General features: G+C 36.3%; 4 protein-coding genes and 1 non-coding gene across 5 annotated transcripts in view; 2 read left to right on the top strand and 3 right to left on the bottom strand.

Moving 5' to 3' along the window:
* On the bottom strand, positions 124-3463 carry LOC109718648 (adagio-like protein 3). Its single transcript, XM_020244978.1, is given in 3 exon segments — positions 124-720; positions 723-1906; positions 3045-3463. Coding segments are annotated over 3 exon segments (1800 nt in total). The 5' UTR covers positions 3377-3463; the 3' UTR covers positions 124-436.
* LOC109718904 (SEC14 cytosolic factor) lies at positions 7607-11671 on the top strand. The gene is made up of 6 exons (XM_020245377.1): positions 7607-7702; positions 8144-8408; positions 10218-10254; positions 10735-10852; positions 11053-11163; positions 11352-11671. Exons 1-6 carry the CDS (start codon positions 7631-7633, stop codon positions 11493-11495), a joined length of 747 nt encoding a protein of 248 aa, XP_020100966.1. The 5' UTR covers positions 7607-7630; the 3' UTR covers positions 11496-11671.
* TRNAG-CCC lies at positions 12107-12177 on the top strand. Its single transcript has one exon. It is a non-coding gene; the product is annotated as a tRNA-Gly (tRNA).
* On the bottom strand, positions 12258-16211 carry LOC109718903 (binding partner of ACD11 1-like). Its single transcript, XM_020245376.1, has 6 exons — positions 16101-16211; positions 14655-14747; positions 14192-14295; positions 13929-14007; positions 13737-13820; positions 12258-12804 (listed from the first exon to the last, which is right to left on the bottom strand). The coding sequence occupies exons 1-6, from the start codon at positions 16104-16106 to the stop codon at positions 12346-12348; spliced, it is 825 nt and encodes a 274-aa protein (XP_020100965.1). The 5' UTR covers positions 16107-16211; the 3' UTR covers positions 12258-12345.
* Positions 16886-21197, bottom strand: part of LOC109718902 (purple acid phosphatase 3-like) — a 4327-nt gene continuing 15 nt past the window's right edge. Inside the window, exons 1-8 of the mRNA XM_020245375.1 lie at positions 21126-21197; positions 20855-21043; positions 18912-19068; positions 18691-18798; positions 18450-18577; positions 18118-18246; positions 17951-18018; positions 16886-17411 (exon numbers count right to left, since the gene is read on the bottom strand). The exon at positions 21126-21197 is cut by the window's right edge and continues 15 nt beyond it. Of these exons, the coding sequence (XP_020100964.1) occupies positions 17189-17411; positions 17951-18018; positions 18118-18246; positions 18450-18577; positions 18691-18798; positions 18912-19068; positions 20855-21031 (990 nt within the window). The 5' untranslated portion in view covers positions 21032-21043; positions 21126-21197 and the 3' untranslated portion in view covers positions 16886-17188. The remainder of the gene's footprint in view (positions 17412-17950; positions 18019-18117; positions 18247-18449; positions 18578-18690; positions 18799-18911; positions 19069-20854; positions 21044-21125) is intronic.

Raw genomic sequence — 21197 nt, 5'->3', positions numbered from 1 at the left:
TGGTAGGGTGGGTTCACGTTGGTCTTTAAGAAAATTAAATTTTATCTATCAACCAAAACTCAAAGCTGAAACCGTAAACTAGTAACGGAATTGCAATTCTTTAAATAAACCAAACTACATAAATTAAATTAAAAATTTTGATGTACAATACGTTAATACTTGTTTCTTTTTTTCTTTTCTTTTTTTTTCGGTTGACACCCTTCTATTTTATCTGCATCATTTGATCTCCACAAGAACAAATACAAAGAGTACCAACCATATGTACGCCGATTCGGTAATATAGAACATATTATTACAGACATAAACGATGGAAAGAGAGAGAGAGAGAGAAAACAGAGTTCCACAGTAATTAAGAACTAATCTAAAATTAGAACCAAAGCAAAGATGAAAGGCCGAAACCGTCACGCCCGCCAGGTGCTCGACGAAACGAAGGTTGCTACTGATCGGCGCCCGGCCTACTGGCCAGACACAATTCATGCAGCTCATTCAGAATCCACTCCTCCCCCGTATGCCCACCCAAGACGAGCACTCTCGTGCCCCCGACGACGCACGTGCTGTGGCCCCACGCGAACTTGGGCGGCTGCCCGGGCACGCCGAGGGTCCGCCAGGCCGGCTTCTCCTCCGACGGGTCGAGCAGGAACAGCTGCGACGGCGAGTGCAGCCCCGCGATGGACCCTCCGAATATGATGATCCTCCCGCACGGCAGGCTCACCGCCACGACCCGGGGAACCCGCTCGTCCCCAGCTGCCGCCACCGCGGCTCTTCCTCGTCCTCGTCCAGGTCGATCGTGTACGCGTCGCACGACCGCAGCCGCAGCGAGCCGCTCTTCGCGAGCCCGCCGAACATCAGGATCTTCGTCCTCCCGTAGACCGACAGCGTGTGGCCCAGCCTCGAAGGCGGCGCCCACCACGACGACGACGACGACGTTATCTCCCTCCACGCCGGCTTCGCCTTCGTCAGGTCGAGCAGGAAGGTGTCGCTGAGGAGGACCCCCGCGTCGGTGCAGCCGCCGGACACGACCAGCTTGGTGCCGTCGACGGTGCAGGAGCTGTGCCAGGAGCGCGGGGGCGGGCGGGGGGCCGCCGGCGCGCCCACCACCTCCTTCCAGGCCGGCTGCTGCGCGTCCAGGTCCAGCACGAACACGTCGTTCAGCAGGCCCTCCCGCCCGCACCCCCCGAAGACCACCAGCCACGACTCGTTCAGGCAGGACAGCGTGTGGCCCCACCGCCCCGGCGGCGACGCGCTCACCTTCACGCGCCGCCACTCGGGGTTCGCCGACTCCAGGTTCAGCACGAACGTGTCGTCCATCGGCTGCATGTCCACCCCCTCCCCCCCGAACAGCACCAATTTCACCGTCACCTCCCTCCCCCACGCATTCTGGCACACCACCTTCCTCAGATGCTCGTTCTTCGTCAGCTGCCGCGTCCGCGTGCACACCGATCCGATCGACGCCACGTCCCGCGGGGTCAGGCGGGACAGGATGTTGTGCGCCAGCACTTCGTCCGACAGCTGAAGAATGCCGCAGAATTCGGCGCCGCTCCTCCCGTCGTCGGGCTTCGTCGGCTCGCAGACGGCGAAATTCGCGTCGTCGTCGGAGTACCTGGCTGATTTGTTGCGGCGGCAGGACTTGCTCTGCTTGAAGACCGGATAGGACAGGCGGCTGAGGTCGACGTGGGCTTCGGAGAAGAGCTGGATGCCGATGATGTGGGTGACGACGCCGTCGTCGCCGTGGATGGGGGAGAGTTTCAGGTGGTTGATCAAGGGGGTGCCGTCCTTGCGGAAGTTGAGGAGCTCCCCTTGAAATTCAGTCCCTTCCTCGAGGGAGCGGCGGATTTCGGAGACGACCATGGGGTCCACCAGCGGGTGCCGCCTTTGTGCCCGCGGATCGCGGAATTGCAGGAATCGACTGCAACAACAACAACAACAACAACAGCGCAAAAAAAAAGGAAGCTTTGGTTTGAGTTAGCAGCAAACTGATAGCTGTAATCAGAATCTAGTTAAACTCATTTAGACAGATCTGCTTAATTAGCGATAAATTGGTAGCTACGAACAGCGAATCCGCTAAAAAACGCAAAGATTATATCCTACTTTAGTCATGCTAACGGCGGCATGTTGCGCAATTGAAAGCAGTGTGTTGCAGAAGGAAGCAAAACTTCAGCAAACAATTCAAAACATTTATTAGAAATTTGGCTAAACATCACATGCGGCAGAACTTTGAAGAACATTATATCCAGATATTCTATCTTCTTCAAAATTGGCGCGATCAAATCCTGAAAACGATAAGGTACTCTCTATGGACAACAAGCGCGGATCAACTGTAAGGAACTCGAGCTAAAAATCTGACTCTGAGACAATGTGTTCACTTCTTTCGTTACCATTTGATACTCTGAGACAATGTTTGGTGGAGTTGTAATTTTCCCTGATCTACTGTTTCTCATGTGCTTTTTAATTCAAATCTAAGAACCATCTTGCTTATGAGTTAGTGTTAAACCAAATTATCGCTATATTGTTCGCTTAGTTAACTTCAAATTGTATAAGAATAAAGTGATTTCACATTTAAGAAAAATTTTTTATCGACCAGAGATAGTGATGCAGAATTTCAGGAATATCTTGTTTCAAATCCTCAAAAAAAAAAAAAGATTTATCCGCGCCATCAAAATTGAATTGAAGAAAATTAAATGACCGGAGTTAACCGACAAAACGCCCTAGATGTCCAAAAACTTTATCATTTAACACAACCCACTAATCAAAAAACAGAGTAGGGAAAATAAATAAGTGAAGCGGTCCATTACAGCAATTCAACACATTGTGACAACCATATGGGCCCAGAGCTAAAATGATCATAAAAGATCAAGCCAAATTGTTTGATGTTGAATCAACCATAAATAACCACAATATAATCAATCTATATAAAGTTGATTCCTAGGCCCAGATCGATCTTTTGAATAACATGATGCCGGAGAGTATTCAATAACTTTAAAAACTAAAGAGGAGTCGAGCTTGGATCTCTTGGAATTAAGAAGAAAAGATAGAATTAGATATACCAGTTGCGGCCGAGCACCTCGTCGGCGCGGTAACCGGTGGCGGCCTCGAACACGGAGTTGACGTAGATTATCGGAAAGTCGGGCTCCACCGCATCCGACACCACGAACGCCGTCGGATTCGCCGGATAATACCAAACCCCTCCCAATTCTCCTCCTCCTCCTCCTCCTCCTCTCTCCATTTCGTCCTCCTCTTCTTCTTCTTCTTCTTCTTCCTCTTCTTCGTCTCCTCCTAGCCCATTCCCCAGCGGTCCCGTCACCGCCTCATCCGACCACTTTAGACGCTTCGCTGAGGTACGGTCGCCGCCTCCTCCTCCTCCTCTTCCTCCGCTCATTCTCTCTCTTTTTCTTTTGATCTCTCTCTCTCTCTCTGCGTTGGGAGGTTGTGATTGGGTTGGGGACGAGGAGCGTGACAACAATGGAGGGGGGTATAAAATAAGGGAGCTGATATTTTGGTGAAATTACGAGAATGACCTTGCCTGGGTACAAATATCTAGACACAGGGGTTGGGGGTGACGTACTTGTGCTATAAGGATAGCCACAGAAAAAGGACGATTATGCTATGTGCTTGTCCTTGGGAATGATAGATGGATAGATTGTGGGAATGCATGATGGGTTGGTTTTTTTTTTTTTTTTTTTTTTTTTTTTTTATTTACCCCCTTCAAGAATCTATGTTACACAACAGTCCACAAAAATTTTAATGGACTATTTATAACTATATAATAATAACTATATATTATTCCCCAATAANTTTTTTTTTTGAGCAATGAGACACTCCAAAAAAACAAAAAAGATATATATTATGCACTTTTTTGTCTAAAGAACTTTAATTTTGTCATTTTTTAATATTAAAAGTCTAAAATATCTAATGAATCTTAGTGTAATGGAGTTTATATTATACTTTTTTTTGGATATACATTTTAGCTTTTTATTTTTTGTAAAATATTGGTCGTTTCTGTAGATTTTTTTTTTGAAAGAAAAAAATTATTTCTTTCATTTTTTTTAAAAAAAAGTAATTAGACTTCAAATATAGAACTTCGGCAATTATCAAATTTTTAGCCAATTGCGCTAGATATTGCAAGATTTTTTATTGATTAATATATACATACAATGTAAATGTATAGCATACATTCATAAGCACAATAGTAATATCAAAAAAATTGCTTTGTGACTCACCTTTACTATTATTCAGTCTTTGAGAGAGAGAGAGAGAGAGAGAGAGAGTGTGATGCGTTGCACTAAAGTGACAATTTGTTAAATTGTATAAAAGAAAATTATAATTAGATCAAGAGTGATAGCTGCTCCGCAACAAAAAATAGAAGTTACAAATTTGACAAAAAACAAATGTATTTTGTCTGCGGTAGTACTGTTCTCATAATTTGTTGATTTACAAATAATATATCCAACTAATATTTCTGGACTGCGTATATTAGCAAATCAAAAATCTCCATACCGTGTTTGCTATTATATTAACAATCTGTAAGAATAAATCTCCCTATTGTGTTTGTCATTATATTAGTAGTATGTAAGAACAATATTTTAGAAAGAAAAAAACAAAAAATTTCTTTTTGTTTGTAATAGCGGGTACGATTATGATGTGAAAGATATTATTTTTTCTACAAATAGGTTCACTTAAATTCAATAACAATTATATAAGTATATAATTTTTTAAATAAATTAAAAAATATATCAAATAAAATATTTATGTATTTAAATAGAGTCTAAATATTTAAAAGCATCGACAAAATAAAATTTGTATGATGAATATTATGTTATTAAAAAAATTATACAAGTTATGAAATAATGTATTTTAACACACTAACATTCCGCCTAAAAAAGTAAATACTTCTTTCACCCTAATAAATTGTGGAGAAACTTTTGTTGTAATAATTTTTCAATTTTGAGTGTAAAATGAGTGACACCATAGGAGAACATATATACACATACACACCTTTTTTTTTTTTTTGATTAGTTTTCACCATATAATAACTAATTTTCTTTTTTTTCTTTTTAACACCATGTTGGTGTCATTTTTGTAAATATACAGATTCTACAAGGGCAAAGTCGGCAAGGCGAAAAATACCAACTGACACGGGCAACGGGCACGTGCCCGTCCGCGTCGCCGGCACGTAAATATCTTCTGTGGTCCGCCAAACCAATAGAATATTGCCACGTAGCGTTTAGGTATCAATTCATGATCTTGAGTTGTAAACAGTGCTGGATTTTTATCCGTTTCTTCTAGAAGGTGCACATGGAAGTTTCCAGATGCCCCTAGAAAATTACATTAGTGGGCAAACCCTTCAATTTTAATCATCATATATAAATTACTTAAGTTTTAAAATAAAAAGTAGGATAGCACTGATAGATAATTAAAAACTTATTCTAGAAACTACTTTTCAGGGTGGAAAAGTACATTTCGTTCATTCGTTCCCCAAAAAAAAAATTATTTTTTCAAATTCGTTTGATCCTTTTAATTTTTTATAAAAAAAAATATTATGATTTTTTTTAAAAAATATATATTTTTAATATTTTAAAAAAATCAAACACCCTCCAAGTCTGAACTATAAGCTATCACTAAAAATGCTGTGAAATGCGTCAATACCATTGTAATATTTTCGCGCTTTTTTTTTTTTTTTTCGTATTCATTAAAATTATTGATAAGTTCTGTACCATGAGAAACACTTCAAAATTTTCTACTTTTCAATCCAAAGTGGAGGCGATAATTAATTCCTTAAAGAGTATTATTTGAACAGAAACTCAAATTTCTAATCTACAACGATAATTCGAATGCCTTAATTAATATTTTTTATAATTAACCACATCCTATCGGTCTGAAAAAAATATCGTCACAAACCGTATCCGTACCCGCACCCGCCATACCCGTACCCGAGTTGTATTCCTCCCTAACCAATTTCTCCGCACCATCTACGGTCTCCATATAAACCACCGCTGAGATGACAATTTCTATGATTGTCCTGGCTCAATTGATGATGATGCCAAAAATATATGCTTTTAGTACGAAAATTGATAACTTAGGTGGAAAATTCCATTGGACATTTTGATGTATTGTCTTATTTAGAGCGCCGCCGTTAGAATTCAGTAATATTATTTTAAAATAATAATATTTTGATAAGGTGGAGAAATATGATATTTTTATGTGTCTAGTCTTATCCCAAGCATATAATTTTCTAGATTTAAATTTTATTCGCTGTGAATTTTAAAGCACGCGGAAAGTAAAATTCATCAATATTTAAGAATATATATATATATATATATATATATATATATATTTGAGAGGTAGGTAGCACGCTACCCGCTTGCCACCAAGTCTTTTGCCACTTGCTCTCGGGACGGTCGGTAGGAGAGATATATTTCAAAGCAAATATCTCTAATAGAATATATATATATATATATATATATATATATATATGTGTTGAGCTGGAATGCTATCGGTAGCAAACCGGCTCCGTTGCTATCCATTTGTTTTCGATGATGGAGCTTCTAAATCGACGATCGACACCGTTGAACATGATTTATATTACTTGAAATATCTAGAAATCAAATTTTAAATCTTTTTGACATCATTTACCTAATGATCAAAGGGTTTCAAAATTTATAATTTTAATGGTTGATATGAAGGGTTTTCTCGTTTAACGGTGTAAAACTATCCAAATCAATTGAATTTTGGTTAGAAAATTCTTTAAACTATTTAAAACAAGATCTATACTCTTGATCTTGATTACAAGACTCCTATCATCATTTTTTAAAGAATATTCATTTTCAACCTTTTATTTTTACTCACACTTGATGGACAAGAAAATAATACTGGAAAAGTATGAAATTTGATTTCTAGATACTTCAAGTAATATAGATCATTTTCAACGGTGCCGATCGTCGATTTAGAGGCTCTATTATCGAAAACAAATGAATGACAACGGAGCCCGTTTGCTACCGATAGTATTCCAGCTCAACTCATATTGTTATACAAGAGACGTGTTAAAGAATATGAGATAATAGTTTATCTTTTAGAGTTTAAACAATCATAAAATAATATTTTTAATATTAAAATTGCACACTCTTCTCCACTTTTCGGCTCGAAATTTTTTAATAGATTCACAACGTGATTTTTTTTGCTTCAATACTATATTAAAGAATATAAAATAATCATTTATAATATTTATTATGTTGATCAACAATGTGCTCCATCTCATGATCTCTACTTTCAATCGCATAGTCGCTGCCGAGTAAGATCTACCATTTCATTTTCTGCGCAAAATCTAGGTTGATTTTTAGGGGGAATTGAAAGTAGAGATGTAAGAGGACTAAGCACACGCACGGTAATATTAGCTGGTGCACGGACCAGGTTCGGAAAATAAATACAATGACATGGGGAATAAAGAGAGGAAAATTTTAATTATTGAAAATGGTGAGGAAATTTGAATGCCCAACCTATAATGCACGGTCCAACACGTTGTCCAAATTAATGTTTATATATATATATATATATAAAAGCAGTTAGAATTACAAAGCTATGTCATAGCACTTTAATCTCTCTCTCCCTCTCTCTCTCTCTCTCTGACTCATAATTCATGGAGAACAAGGCCGAGATGGCATTAGCACAGATGCGGGATTTGCTGCAGAACATGGGCTCATCATCCCAGGTCTTCACTGCGAGCTTTAAGATTCGTGCCATATTTTATATTTACACTCTGTAGCATGCATCTTTTTAAGTATTGTCCGATAACTTAATCTTTGAAAGTTTTAATTTCGGAATCTGACCGTTTGATTCCTTCAATTGATGATTTAAAAACAAAAAAATTTCCTGGTACAAGATGCATCATTCACTTTAGATAAAACTATAGCCTAAGATCAACTATGCAAAACTCTAGTTCCGAAGAAAAGGAGAGTCATCAAATGAATTCAAAAAATTAAGTGGCAAAACCCGAACTTCAAAGATTAGGTAGTGATATAAAGATACATCATAGTTCAGATAAGTTTTATACGTTTTTTTCCTGTTTAAAAGTATTCGCGAATGCGCCTTTGCGGGGGTAAGAAAGGAAAAAATGAGTCTTAATTTGCGTGTATGTAAATACGTAATGCAGAGCTCTTACTACGGAGATGATGAGACTCTCCTGAGATTCTTGAGGGCCAAGTCCATGAGCCCGGAGAAGGCGGCGAAAATGTTCGCAGATTGGGAGAAATGGCGGGTCGAGATCGCGCCGTCGGGGAGCGTCGACGAGGCGGAGATCGCCGCCGAGTTCGAGGCCCGGAAGGCCTACCTGCAGCGCCCCACAAAAGATGGCCACCCTCTTGTTATCCTCCAGGCCTGCAAGCATTTCGCCCCCAAGGACCAGCTCCAGTTCAAGAGTAACATCTCTAATATTGTTTCCTCAGTAAATTCTTTTTAAGGTCCCTCAATCCATTTTTGAAATCACTCAACGTTTTCTTTTTTTTCAATTTTTTATTGAATTGAATAATTTCTTTGTCTAAAAAATTAGATGATTAATAGTTCTAACTAGTTTTTAGCAAATAAAAGTGTGACAATTAATGGCCGAAAAAATATAATACTTGAGGAGACTATTTTAGAACATCCTATAGTTGAAGGGGCTTCCATGCATTTTTACTTTTATAAAGGGAAAATGCTTTAGATGAACAAATCAAGCAGTTTTAGCTAACTATCTCTCTCAAATCAAAAAAAAAAAGTATAAGATTTAATTATTATAATTCTAAGCAATATTTTAAGTGCTGCTCATTACAGATCATACCTATTATGACATACCATACCGATAAGATATCAGCATAATGCGATTTTTGTATTAATGGCATGGCTCAATATTCTCTTTTCTTTTAAATTAATAAATAATTATTCAATAATTAGAATAAGTTTTGTGTCAGAAAAAATATTCCATGCTATAGTATGTCGGTATACAGGTATTTTTTGTAACTAGCATATATCAATACCGCACGATACACACATGTCTAATCGTGTTAGAAAGTTTGTCGGTACGACTCCATGCCATAGCATTTATATCCTTGATTCTAGGTAGGTCAAATATTATAAGCAACCTTATATATACTCTTGTAGACACAGAGGCTACAACAACATAGTATATTGGCATCATCTATGAAAACAGCTGCTACTTAAGTGAGACCAGGAATCGAGTTGATGACTCCTTTTTTGGCTGTTTTTTGGAAGTAAAACTCACCAAGTCCTTTTCAGTAGAGAAAAAAAAATGAGGAGGAAAAAATGGTTTATTTAAACTGAAGAATATTGTTACGCACATGCTGAAAATATATTAGATATATAGATAAGAATCAAATGATCAGTTTATGGTATAAATTTGCTGGTGTAAACTTCTTCTAATGTGCTGTTGACTTGAAAAGAGGCCTACATTACTTTTCACTTGCTTATTAAAGAAGTACTTTTTTAGCCAAATTCTCCCTTACACAAGAACACTGGAGGTGGATGATTGATTTGTCCTCTTTAGTGTTACTACTCCCTACTCTTGCAAACTTTTGACCTCCAATACCTAATTAGGATCAATTCAAAAGCTTAAGTTGATAAATGAAGTAACTCTTTCATGTTATATACAAATCAAAAATCTTTTTTTTTTTGAGAGAGATAGGTAGCATGCTACCCGGTTCGTTTATTTTATTTAGAAATAAACTTAGCTGGAAATGTGAATCAATTAGGATTCGAACTTGGGTCTCGAATATCAACCATCAAACCCTTTGCCACTTGCTCTAGGAACGGTCAGTTACAGATCAGAATTCTTATACGTAATTAATGTGGGATTGATACGTTCAACACACAGTGCTAGCACGTGGTAGAACTATTCAGTGTAGCCAGTGAGAACTAACCAAAACTATATTGGTTACTTTCTAGTGGGTTCAAGTCGAGTTAAATTATTGGCCCCGTGCTTGGTAGAAATTAATCCACTTCAACATTTCTTTATACTAGGTTCTCTTCTCAATATTGCTCTATTTACACCCTATATTTATCAAAGGGAAAAAAATGGGGGGTGAAAGATTAAGTAGTTTAAATCATGTCTAGTTTGTTCAAGTTAGCACTAAACTAACTCGAAGGAAGGATATTTATGTATTTCTACTTTTGTTGTTGTTGTTCTTAATTAATTATTAATTTTATTGATTTTTTGTTTGCTCTTCCTTTGGCAGAGTTTGTGGCCTATATGTTGGACAAGACAATAGCAAGGTAAAACCATGTTAGCAGTGCAAAAAAAATTGATCTATTAATACTAAATATAGCTATCTTTCATTCAAAACATTTAGTAGAAGGATTGATACATATGTAAAGATAAAGATGTTTTCAAGAACAATTATGCAAATTAACATTGAAAGACTTTAGAAACTATAATAAAATTTTGCATTTTTTAACCCTTTAATATATCACAGTTATGGTTCAATTTTTGCTTTGTAACACATTACATTCTCTTCTCTTTGTGGATTGAGAGAAATAATTGGTATTTGAGCCGAACACCAACACCAACTTGGTTCAAAGTAATTGTGAGGTTTGCAAATGATTTTATTGCTTGAAGCAGTTCACTTAGCCTCATTTTATGCTCTTCAATGTGAGTGATTACTAAAGTAATATAGTGCATGATGTTAAGCTCATGTTAATATTTTGTTAGATAGATAATTGTATAAGTTGAAGTCATTGTATTATGCCTTGTAGTGGTGCTAAAGAAGAAGGGGGTGGAAGTGAGAAAATGGTTGTCATTATTGACCTGCAACATCTTGGGTTGAAGAACTTGGATGCTAATGGTTTTCTCATAGGTTTTCAATATCTACAGGTATATATCCCTAGCTACTATAATTTTAATATTTTATAACTGTCCTTATAGCTCACTCATCTTAGCTAAATCATGCATTTTCTGAAGAAAATTCTTAACAAAAATAATTTGACATCACGAAATTTAATATTCATCTGGAGATTCTGCGTGCAAACAATGTTCTATTTTCTTACTTTTTAAATTCATGATGTTCGATGCAGTCGTACTATCCGGAACAGCTGGAGAAGTTGTACATCTTAAGCATGCCTTGGATATTCATCGGAATTTGGAAGATGATCTCCGCATTCCTCGAGAAGGCCATTTTGGAAAAAGTACTCTCTCTCCCCCCCTCTCTCTCTCTCTCTCTTCATGTGTGTTTGTGTGCTCCTGCCGTGCGTATCTAACTATTGAAACTTTTTTTTGTTTAAATAGAGAGAATTATTTCTATATATACTTAAAAAAATCTTCTATAGTTCAAAAATAACTTTAATTTCTCACATAATCTTTTCTTTGTGCGTAGGTTGTCATTGTGAACAATGACGCACAAAAAAAAGAGATGATTAAAGAAATTGGGGAGGAAGCACTTCCAGAGGATTATGGTGGTTTAGCTCAGCTTACACCAATTCAAGATGTGAAGCTAAGTCATTGGCCCACGAAGAACTAATTACCAACCAAGCGGGACAAATCGGTGCAACAATTACTCTAAAATTATTATATATAATTATTATGAACCTGAGTTTATTGTATTGAATAAATCTTATAAGGTTGTTGTGATTCATATATCTATGGTAATAGTTGTTGGTTTACTTCTTGAAGTGTGATAAGTTTAACATAAATATATAGGTGTAACGAGTTCATATGCATCCTTGCTAGCTCCAGTTGCAAAACCATTATCCGTTGTTGTTTTTTCCTGCATTGCTCTTCATCTTCTTAGATAATGTGTACATGACAGTGTCGATCCTCGATTCAGATAATTTATCGTCGAAAATGACACGCAAGTATGAAGAGCTTAGCACGTACTTCCGCTCATGCTGATGTCCTACTGTAGATTCATCAAAGACGAAAAATGTAAAACAACTCACTTTAAGATGCTTGGTTTTCTAGTATCTCTTCCACGCATACTGCAATAGTTTAGCAGATTTATTCAGCTTCAAGCCACGAAGTAAAAGACGACAACAATGAGACTTGTTTAGCACAAAATAACTTGATTTGGTTGAATCTGAATTGAATATTGAGCAAAATTAAAATACTAAAATTAAAAAGATTATGTCAACAGCGCATCTGGTGTAGTGGTATCATAGTACCCTCCCACGGTACTGACCGGGGTTCGATTCCCCGGATGCGCAAATTTTGCATAATCACTTTATATTTTATTCTACACGAACAATTAGTTTAAATAATGGAAAAGTAACATAAAAAAGTTGAGTGAATTTGGTCCTTGAAGTTTAAATCGAAATTTAGCTTCGTCTACATTTTTTTAAAGCGTAATTTAAGGAGATGGAAGAAAATTGAACTCATGTTTCCCTCCTCTGCACCTCGGCTTTCTCCACCTTCTCCCTAGTCATTGATCCGACCTCCCCCGCCGTCCTCGCCACCGCCCCGATCGCGCCGGACACCCACGCCGCCCCCGCCGACACGTACCGGCTGCCCATGACAGCCGCGGCCGTCTGCTCGGCGGCGGCGATCGCCGACCGCGCCTTCTCCGACACCCCGAGCTGGCCGCCGACCTCTCTGACCTTGCTGCCGACGACGGCCGTGCCCGTGCTGAACTTGTCGGTCAGGCCCATGCGGCGGTCGAGGGACGCGGCGGTGGCGGACGCGCTGGAGAGGAGGCGGTGGCGCTCGTCGAAGGAGCGGGCGTGCCGGAGCGCGTCCTTGCCGGCGGCGAAGCTCTTCGCCAGCATCGTGCTCACCACCTCCTCCGCCTTCCGCACCGCGGATTCCGCGGTTGCCGAGAGCTTCCCTTCTTTTTGCTAGACCACACATGCATGCATGAGAGAGTTTAACTGAGTTGAGCCAACATTTTGATACAGTTTAAGCTATATTTGGTACTTGCACTTGGGTACTAAAAATTTAAATTTTGGCGGTCAAAATGGTATATTACATTTTAACTATTGAATTTATCTCTAAGCTTCTGCTTTTATGGCTCGGAATCTCATTTCTACTTTCCTATGTAACAGAAGATTTTATTTTATTTTATTTTTTTCGTTATCAACAAGTCGGGTAAAATATGAAGCAGAAATGAAACCAAACAAGCTCTTATTTTTCGGGGATCACGCTCCTGCTTATTCATACATTTCCATCCATTTCAACAGAGGAATTTTGTTCGAAGGTACCAATTTTTTAACACTTTAAACAGGTGATAAACCAATATCAAGACTAGAAAAACTCAGGATTTTTATCTTATTTTATTTTAGGTAAAAGCGTACCGAACTTATATAAACAATGATCATTTTAAATCAGCTATCCAAACTTTTAAAATTTTAATATTATTATTCAATCTTTTAATTTATTTGATTTAATTTAGTCGGCCAACGGTATTTTAATTTTAAAATTTAAGCTAACAACTCTTACTTTACTTTATAGTTACGAAAATTGTATAAAGTATACTAACTAAATCTATAAAGATAAACAAAGCGCTCAAATTTTGAAATTAATATGCCGTTGACCGATTCAAATTGTAAAATAAAAAATTTGACATATTGAATAACCAACTCGAAAAGATCTATAATTCAGACAATTTCTGTACGTTTTTACCTTTAAAATCAAATTAAAACTCTAATGTAAGCTCGAGAAGTGTCAGTCCATTTTACTCTGCGCATTTACGTATGTATGTAGTATGTATGTCGACATGGATTCATACTAAAATCATTTATGAACACGAAAGCTAAAGATCGCGAGTTACCGTTATTTGTGCGTAAGCTTCGGGAGGTAGCTGATAATTCTCGCAGGGTGTTATAGAGATCGAAAGATCGGCTATCGTCGCTCCCTGCATTCAAAAGCAAACGAAGTTCATACACCAAAAAGGAATCAGATTCAGAAGTGGAAAAAAATCATAAAATCGAGTGATATCGCAATGCTTTAAACTCGAACTCACCGAAAGAAGCAAAGCTGTATCTGCTCCCTGTGAGTCCTTGAAAGTCACGTAAGCGATCTGCGACCTTTCAGATTCAATTCTGAAGGAAAAGAAGGAAGATAATTACATAGTGCACATTGCAGTACACGCGATACCGATCGCTTTTCTCGTAGGTAGATGAGGTAAATTCAGGTTTCAGAATTTTTAGCTGATTTTTGGAGAGATTTCAGAAGCGCATTTCAGACAAAAGATACAAATATGTAATGAGCAGAAAGGGAAATAACCTTCGCGTTTCGACGTATTCGACATCGCCGGAGAAGGAAAAGAACTCCCTGATATCGATTTCTGATGCAACCAAGGATACATTGCTCACTTTTACAGTTCTCACCTGCACCAAGATACAGGATAAGAGCACATGACTCCACCAATTTACCCAGTTTAACTTTTGACACAAAAGAAAGTGTGAATTACACATAATCTAAATGGTAACAAATGGAAAGATATTTAAAAAAAAACAAAAGGAGCTACAAACTCATAAACATTGCAAAGCTAGTTTTGATATTATAAGAACATGTACACATTGTGTCTTAACCATAATTTGAACTTTCTTGTTCCGGTAACGGCGGAAACTGTTTCGACAGTTATCGACTCCATTTCAGAAAAGATATGAGAGAAATAAATGAAGATATGTTATGGATAGTATATATCACTACCACCACATTACTAGAATCATAGTAAATATCTCACATCTGAAACATCAATAGTCCAATTGGGTGTAACAGTAGATGGAGGAGGATCCTCTCCTCCCTTCTTCAGATTGTTCTGGTCCACAGCTGGGACCTGCAGTATAGTTAATTTTTTCCATTAGAGGCTTCACATGGAAATTAAGAAAAGGGAAGAAACAAAGAGAACAATCTAAAGTAAAATTATTGAAATCTAACTCTCTGTTTGGTTGCAAAAAAATATTAGGCTTTCTGGGAAATTTTTTTTTCATCTTTTTTGAAAAATTAGTGTTTCCCTTTTTTGGAAAACGAAAATGCTAGTTTTCTATAAAATTTGAAAAAGAAGTTTTTTTTATAATTTTTTTTTGAATCAAATAGGCCAAAAACTGAAAGAAGAGTTTTTCATGAAAAAAAAAATTTTGTTTTTAATACTTTTTGAAAAAAAAGGAACAACTCCTAAGGGGATGTTTGGTTTGTTAGTGTAAGTAAAGGAGTGGAACTCATGTTTCATCACCTTCGATACTTGTTTTGATGTGAGTCAAAAAAATAACATAATTCAAGTTACGTTAGACCTCCACTTCATTTACTTTTTAACTTCCTCTTCTAAAGTGACAATTTAAGTTCAATCACACTCAACTTTTTCCGAAATATTTATTAAATATTAAAAATTAAACTCTACTTCTTTTACAATGGATCAGAGTTACTTTTTTTTATAATGGGTTAAGATTACTTTCAAATAATAATAAGGAATTAATCATTTAATAGGTTGGATTTTATAGGAATAAGTTTATCACTATATTTAAGAGGTAACGAAATCTACTTATTTATATCAAAATAAACAATGGAACTTAAAAACTTAATTTCACCGGCATAAAGTTATACGAAAATAAACAAAAAAAATAATTAAATTTAACTTTCAGACGGTATAAATTACATTAAAATAAATGATAAAAAATAATTATACTTTAAAAAAATTCATTCGTCAATCTAAACGCCCCTAAGCGACTTGGGTGGTATTTGGATTCAACAAAGCTGGTGGGCCATGGCATGCACATGCCACAAAAAGAGGGACAAGAATGTGGGGCCTTTTTTTATTTTTATTTTCGATATCCCTCCAAATTCACTCTCAAAAGGTCAAATAAAGTATAGATGAGAATGTAGCCCATTCAATAATGAATGTAGTGAATCGAGCCGAAGACCTTTTGAAATTGAATAGGCTTAAAATTGTTTCAGATATCATATCAGGTAAGATAACCACTTTTCTCCGAAAGCTAATATTGTGGAACTACATTTTTTTTTTAATATAATTTCTTCTTTGGAATATATCCAAATGGATCTTGCAAATGTAATAAAATAAATCCCACGAATCCCACTATCGTAATCATCATCACTCTTCCATAAAAATTAAGAAGATATTAAAGAAAAACCGAAGGGAAAATATATAATAAAACTTAGATAACCATAAACTCACCTCCATTTTCCAAGATCCTTGAAGAGAATTAACAAAAGCAACAATGAGATTGTGTATGAGATCGAGCTCTAATCCGTTTCACAATGGAGGAAGAGAGAGAGAGAGAGAGAGAGGAGAGAGAAGGTGCGTGTAATTCTCAGAACCACGGAAGCGTAGGTGAAGTGTGACAACCAGCGGGAAATTCGATCAGGGCTATTTTTATAAGAGATTTCCTTTTTCTTTTTCTTTTTCTTTTTTTGAGAGAGTGAGGAGAAAAAAAAAAGAAATTTAAAAGCCTCGTGTGATGATATTATATAAAAATAATATAAAACAATAGCTTATCTCTTAAATATTAAATTGCTAGAAATTGTGCTTTTATTATACATAGTATTATATCATGAGGTCCTTGATTTTTAGAATTATTTTAATTTTCTCTAATTTCGAGTTCAGAGTTGAAAGAGCGTATTGAATATATAGAATAATATAAATCTTTTTTTGTATTATTTAGCAACTTTTGTTGGTCATTACAAACTATCGGCATTCGACATCCAATCAGCTTTAAAGAGAAATAATAATAATTTCAAATCAGCAAGCAAATATACTTAATTGGATGGTGGAGATCATGCTATCTCCTTCTCAGATGATCTTCCAATTTGTCTGTTTGTTCACATCCCAGCAGCAGCTTAATTATTTTGATGAATCATTGGCAGAGAATGTGCAGCAAACAGACATATTCATTTGTCACATCAGTAACAACTAAAATGGAAATGCAATTAAATGATGAACTGCTGAAGAACATGGACCACTAAGTCTAGAACAAGATCATTCATTTCATAAGCAGTAGTACAATGTCTGAAGCATAAAAATATGATTTATAGGATTAGTCCATGGGTATATATGACCCCCATTTCCTTTTTGTTTTTGAATACTAATATAGCAATCACCCGACAAATTAACAACATTCTGGGTGTCACACTCTATATATATGCACCACCAAGTTTAAATCCTACTTCAATTCTAAATTGCTAATATGATATATATATATATATACATATATTTACATGAACTGCTGGTGGCCACACTAAAATGTCTCTTTTTCTTTCTTCTTCCTACATTGGAAATTGCAGAATCTGATTGCTAAATTTGGTCATGCTCCATTGGTACAGTACGCTTCCAAATACATCGTAGAATACGATGTCGGCCTTGGCCTTGGTCAGTTGAAGGGACATGAACCCTTGCCCGTCGTAGAAGAATCGCAGCGTGTCGGAGTTAGGCGTGAACGTGCCCCTCCAGGCCTTTGAACCCCCTCCGCTCGTAAAGTATTGGATCGGACTGTTTATTTAAAGCAATTCATGAATTTAGAGCAAAAAAAACAAAATTTTTTGAGCTCGAAGTTATTCTTGAAGCATGTTTGACTGGAGCACGACGAAATATAGAATAAACCCTTATGCCAAATTATGCGAGCTGCCTGGCTTGCATGGAATTTCAATAGAAGTACTGTTTGAGTTCAGCTGTTCTAAGAAACAAAAGATTCAAAATAGAAGTTTTCCTTTCCGACCACAGAAGCACATATCAGCTTCCTTCTGCAGCAACTCTCTAGACTAATTATTTGCTTTTTAATGTCTAGTCATTGTCTAGTCATTGCTTTGCAGAGTAGATAAACTAATCTGGAAGCCAACCAAAACAGGGAGTAGACAAGCTATTTTACAGGCCATGACAACTAATCATTGCCATTGGATTGCTACGCAATAGGAGAGAGCTTAACTGAAAAGAAGAAAACAAAAAGGCATTTTCTCACCAAAACTAGAACAAGCCTTGTGCTCAATTTACCTTAATCTGCTACAGTATGAGGATAATAGTACACAATTTACCTGTCATTGCTGCTAATGTGCTCAAGGCAATGATCATGCCCATTGATGTACATGTCCGCGCCATTTGCCTACACAAATTGAAAGAAACAAGATTAATTACCGTGGCGAATTAGTGTCTTTCTAATTGATCCCAAAAAAAAGAAAAAGAAAAAAGGAAAGTTCACTACCTTGAGGATGGGAAGAAGTAACTGCAGAAGCTCCTCGGTGTCGCCATGCTCGCTTACACTCCTCATTGTGTGGTGCCCCACCACAATCTTCCATGTTGCTGTTGATGCTTTCAGAGCAGAATCCAAATCCTAATCAAGCCACGAAAAAGGTTTAGCACAACGGAATCCACCTCTTTTACTAACCAACTTTAAAAGAACAGGGTAAAAACATGTGTTAGAGACCTCCTCAGCTGAAATTACTTGAAACTTCAGAAAAGTTGAGCGCTGATCGAAAAAAAATGAAGTTCAAACTACACAAAAGTTGAGTGTCAATCATAAAAAATAAAGTTCACCTTCAAGAGATTAGAGATGTAAGTTTCGCGCGGTGCAACTCCCCTCCAATCGTAGTGATCATCTTCTGGATCGGTCCAATACTTCAGTTGGAATGGAGTTGTGTCCGCGAAAAAGAAATCCACAATATCTATACACACACAAAAAAAAGATGGAGACTAGTTATTCAAGGTTTAATTCCTAAAGTGATACACAATCTGAGCGAAACATGCAAAAAGAAAAAAAAATAATGAAAAACTCTACCTGTATTGACAATGAAAGATCTCATGCAAATAAATCTGCTATCAATCTTTTGAAGAACAGGATTTAATTGTGCCAGCACATCTCCCCTGTAGTCATGATTCCCAAGAACTGCTCCCAGAAAAGAAGAATAAAAGAAAATTTTCAAGGAGACAACAAAAAGAACATAAAATTCTTTGTAGAAATACATTTTGAAACAGCTCATGACAAGTTCAGAACATTACCGAGGTACCATGGCTTCTGTAAACTCTTTGCAGTGTATATATTGGAAAATGACTCCTCAAATGCTTTGTCGTCGACGCCGGTTAGGCCGTCCTCGTAGAAATTATCCCCAGTAGATATTACAAAATCTATGTCAAGTTCCTCCCCAATCATTCCCATCTATGAACCAAATCAAAATCAAAAGCTTTGTTAGTTTCTTTTGCAAGTCACAAAACTATAGTTATTTATAGATCAAAGAGTTCAAAAAATAATTATGAGGGAGATTACAAAACTAATAGAGGAATCTTTTCCACAAAAAAGATTGATACAGAATGTTTGAAAGGATTACAAAGTTTCCATAAATGAAAGCAAAGAGCTACTTTGCCATAAGGGAACTGTGAGGAATATATCACCTTCAACCCATGTGATAAAAAATTGAAACAGAGAAGAAACCAACACTTTACATACATTAACTTAAAAAAAAAAAAAAAAAATCAAAAAGAAAACTTTTCACCTACATTTGTGTTTCTTGTGATTAAAGGAAAAAAAAAAGACAAAAATTTATGTTCCCAATGTCCCAAAAAAGGTATCTCCCCCAACATGCTTAAACCCCATTCCTTGTTACTTGCTTGTAGAAGGAAAGCATATACAATTCAAAGGTGGTGAAGAACATTATTTGTTGCATAAAGAAACCTTATTGATTATGAGAAATGACCAAAAAAAAGTATTAAATATCAGGAAAAAAAAAGGATTGAAACCAAAAAAGGCAACCAATTTTTTTGCTAATTGTGCTTTCACTCTCTAACTTTATTTTGATTTTCAAAAAAAAAAACCACCAACTTTTTATCGATTGCAATTTGGTCCAAGAAAGTTGATTTGATGACCCCCCCACAAAAAAGTTCCATAACAATAATACGTTGGCAAGTTTTCTTTGATGCAATTTCTTAAATTTGGGTCACAAATTTTGATAGTCCAATTTGCAAAAACAAATAAGTGGGTAATAATACACCTCACTAATTATGAAAAAGCAAACCAAATAAATACTAAATTTTGAAAGAAAAAAAAATGAAAAATATGGCTCGTTTTGAAATGTAAATCTTACACTCCTCCCTCTTAAAATTTAAAACTAGTTAATAACCTTGTTCAACCTACAAAAGATTATAATTTAATCGATAAAAAAAATTCGCACGTACTTTATCATGGCACAACAAATTAGAATATGTCATACGATTTTTGTTTTTATGCTCCTACAAATCAAAGGGATGGAAATATAAATCTTACACTCCCATCTAAAAATTTAAAAATTAGTTAAATAATATTGTTCAACCTCCTAACGTTTATAATTTAACCAATTTGATGACTCTTCCATTTAAAAAATAAAAAAATTGGCTCGTATTTTATCATAAAACAACAAAATTAGAATATGTCATTTGATTCCCATTATAATGCTCCTGTCAAATCAAACGGCTCATCAAATTCCTGTTACAAAGAAAGCCATCCAAGGATTGAAACAAAACTAGCCCCAGAACTACAGCTCAATAAATTTTAGGTAAACTTCAAATATCATCTACATGATTTCGTATTTTTTTTACTTTAATATTTTATAATTTAAAATATATGAAGTTTGTATTTTATAATTTTTTTTTTCACCCGCTTCTTCATTAATATTTCGTTAAATTATACACAAAAAATTTCAAATATCTCATCTAAATTTATCGAATATTCACTTTAATATCCTTTAATTTTAACTTTATTACTTATTTAACAAAAAAAATTAGTAAAATAAATAATAAAAAAAAGAAACCACAAAATAATAAATTGATATACTTTAAACACAAAGACAATAAACAATAAAGTAAGAAAATACGGAATCATAAGAGCGATATTTGAAGTTTTTTCTAAATTTTACATTATTTGTATCAAATAAAATGCACAAAAAAATAAAAATAAAAATAAAAACGAAAACCTGGGTTGCGACTTCCGATTGATTGTACGTTCCTTTTCTCCCCCAATCTCCAACCACAAGGATCTTAAGCGATCCATCGTTCTTCAAATCGTGTTCGAGCCGCGAGAGCTCCCCCGCCGCCGCCGCAGCCATGAGAATAAACATCAGCGCCATGATTGCGCCCGGCGATCTCGCCATGGCTCCCGATCTCTCCCAGAAAGAAGAAGATCAAATAAAAGAAGTAAAAAATTGAAGAAGAAGAAAAAGAAGAAGAAGAAGTTTTAAATGTTACACGAATGCGACCCAGCGGAAAAAGTGGTGGGGTAGAATCCAATTGGAGGGACCCGTAGAAAGTAGAAACAGG

This window comes from Ananas comosus, linkage group 12, assembly GCF_001540865.1.
Source record: "Ananas comosus cultivar F153 linkage group 12, ASM154086v1, whole genome shotgun sequence".
In the NCBI taxonomy this organism is placed as follows: Eukaryota; Viridiplantae; Streptophyta; class Magnoliopsida; order Poales; family Bromeliaceae; genus Ananas; species Ananas comosus.
The sequence above is the reverse complement of the archived record's forward strand: the minus strand, read 5'-3'. Positions and strand labels throughout refer to the sequence as shown.

Coding starts and splice junctions, on each gene's coding strand:
- LOC109718903 (XM_020245376.1), bottom strand. Junction 14,296..14,654: donor GGACTATTGATGTTTCAGAT/GTGAGATATTTA, acceptor ATCTTGGTGCAG/GTGAGAACTGTAAAAGTGAG. Junction 14,008..14,191: donor GAATACGTCGAAACGCGAAG/GTTATTTCCCTT, acceptor CTTTTCCTTCAG/AATTGAATCTGAAAGGTCGC.
- LOC109718904 (XM_020245377.1), top strand. CDS start 7,631: ATGGAGAACAAGGCCGAGATGGCATTAGCACAGATGCGGGATTTGCTG. Junction 10,853..11,052: donor TAGGTTTTCAATATCTACAG/GTATATATCCCT, acceptor TGTTCGATGCAG/TCGTACTATCCGGAACAGCT. Junction 11,164..11,351: donor AGAAGGCCATTTTGGAAAAA/GTACTCTCTCTC, acceptor CTTTGTGCGTAG/GTTGTCATTGTGAACAATGA.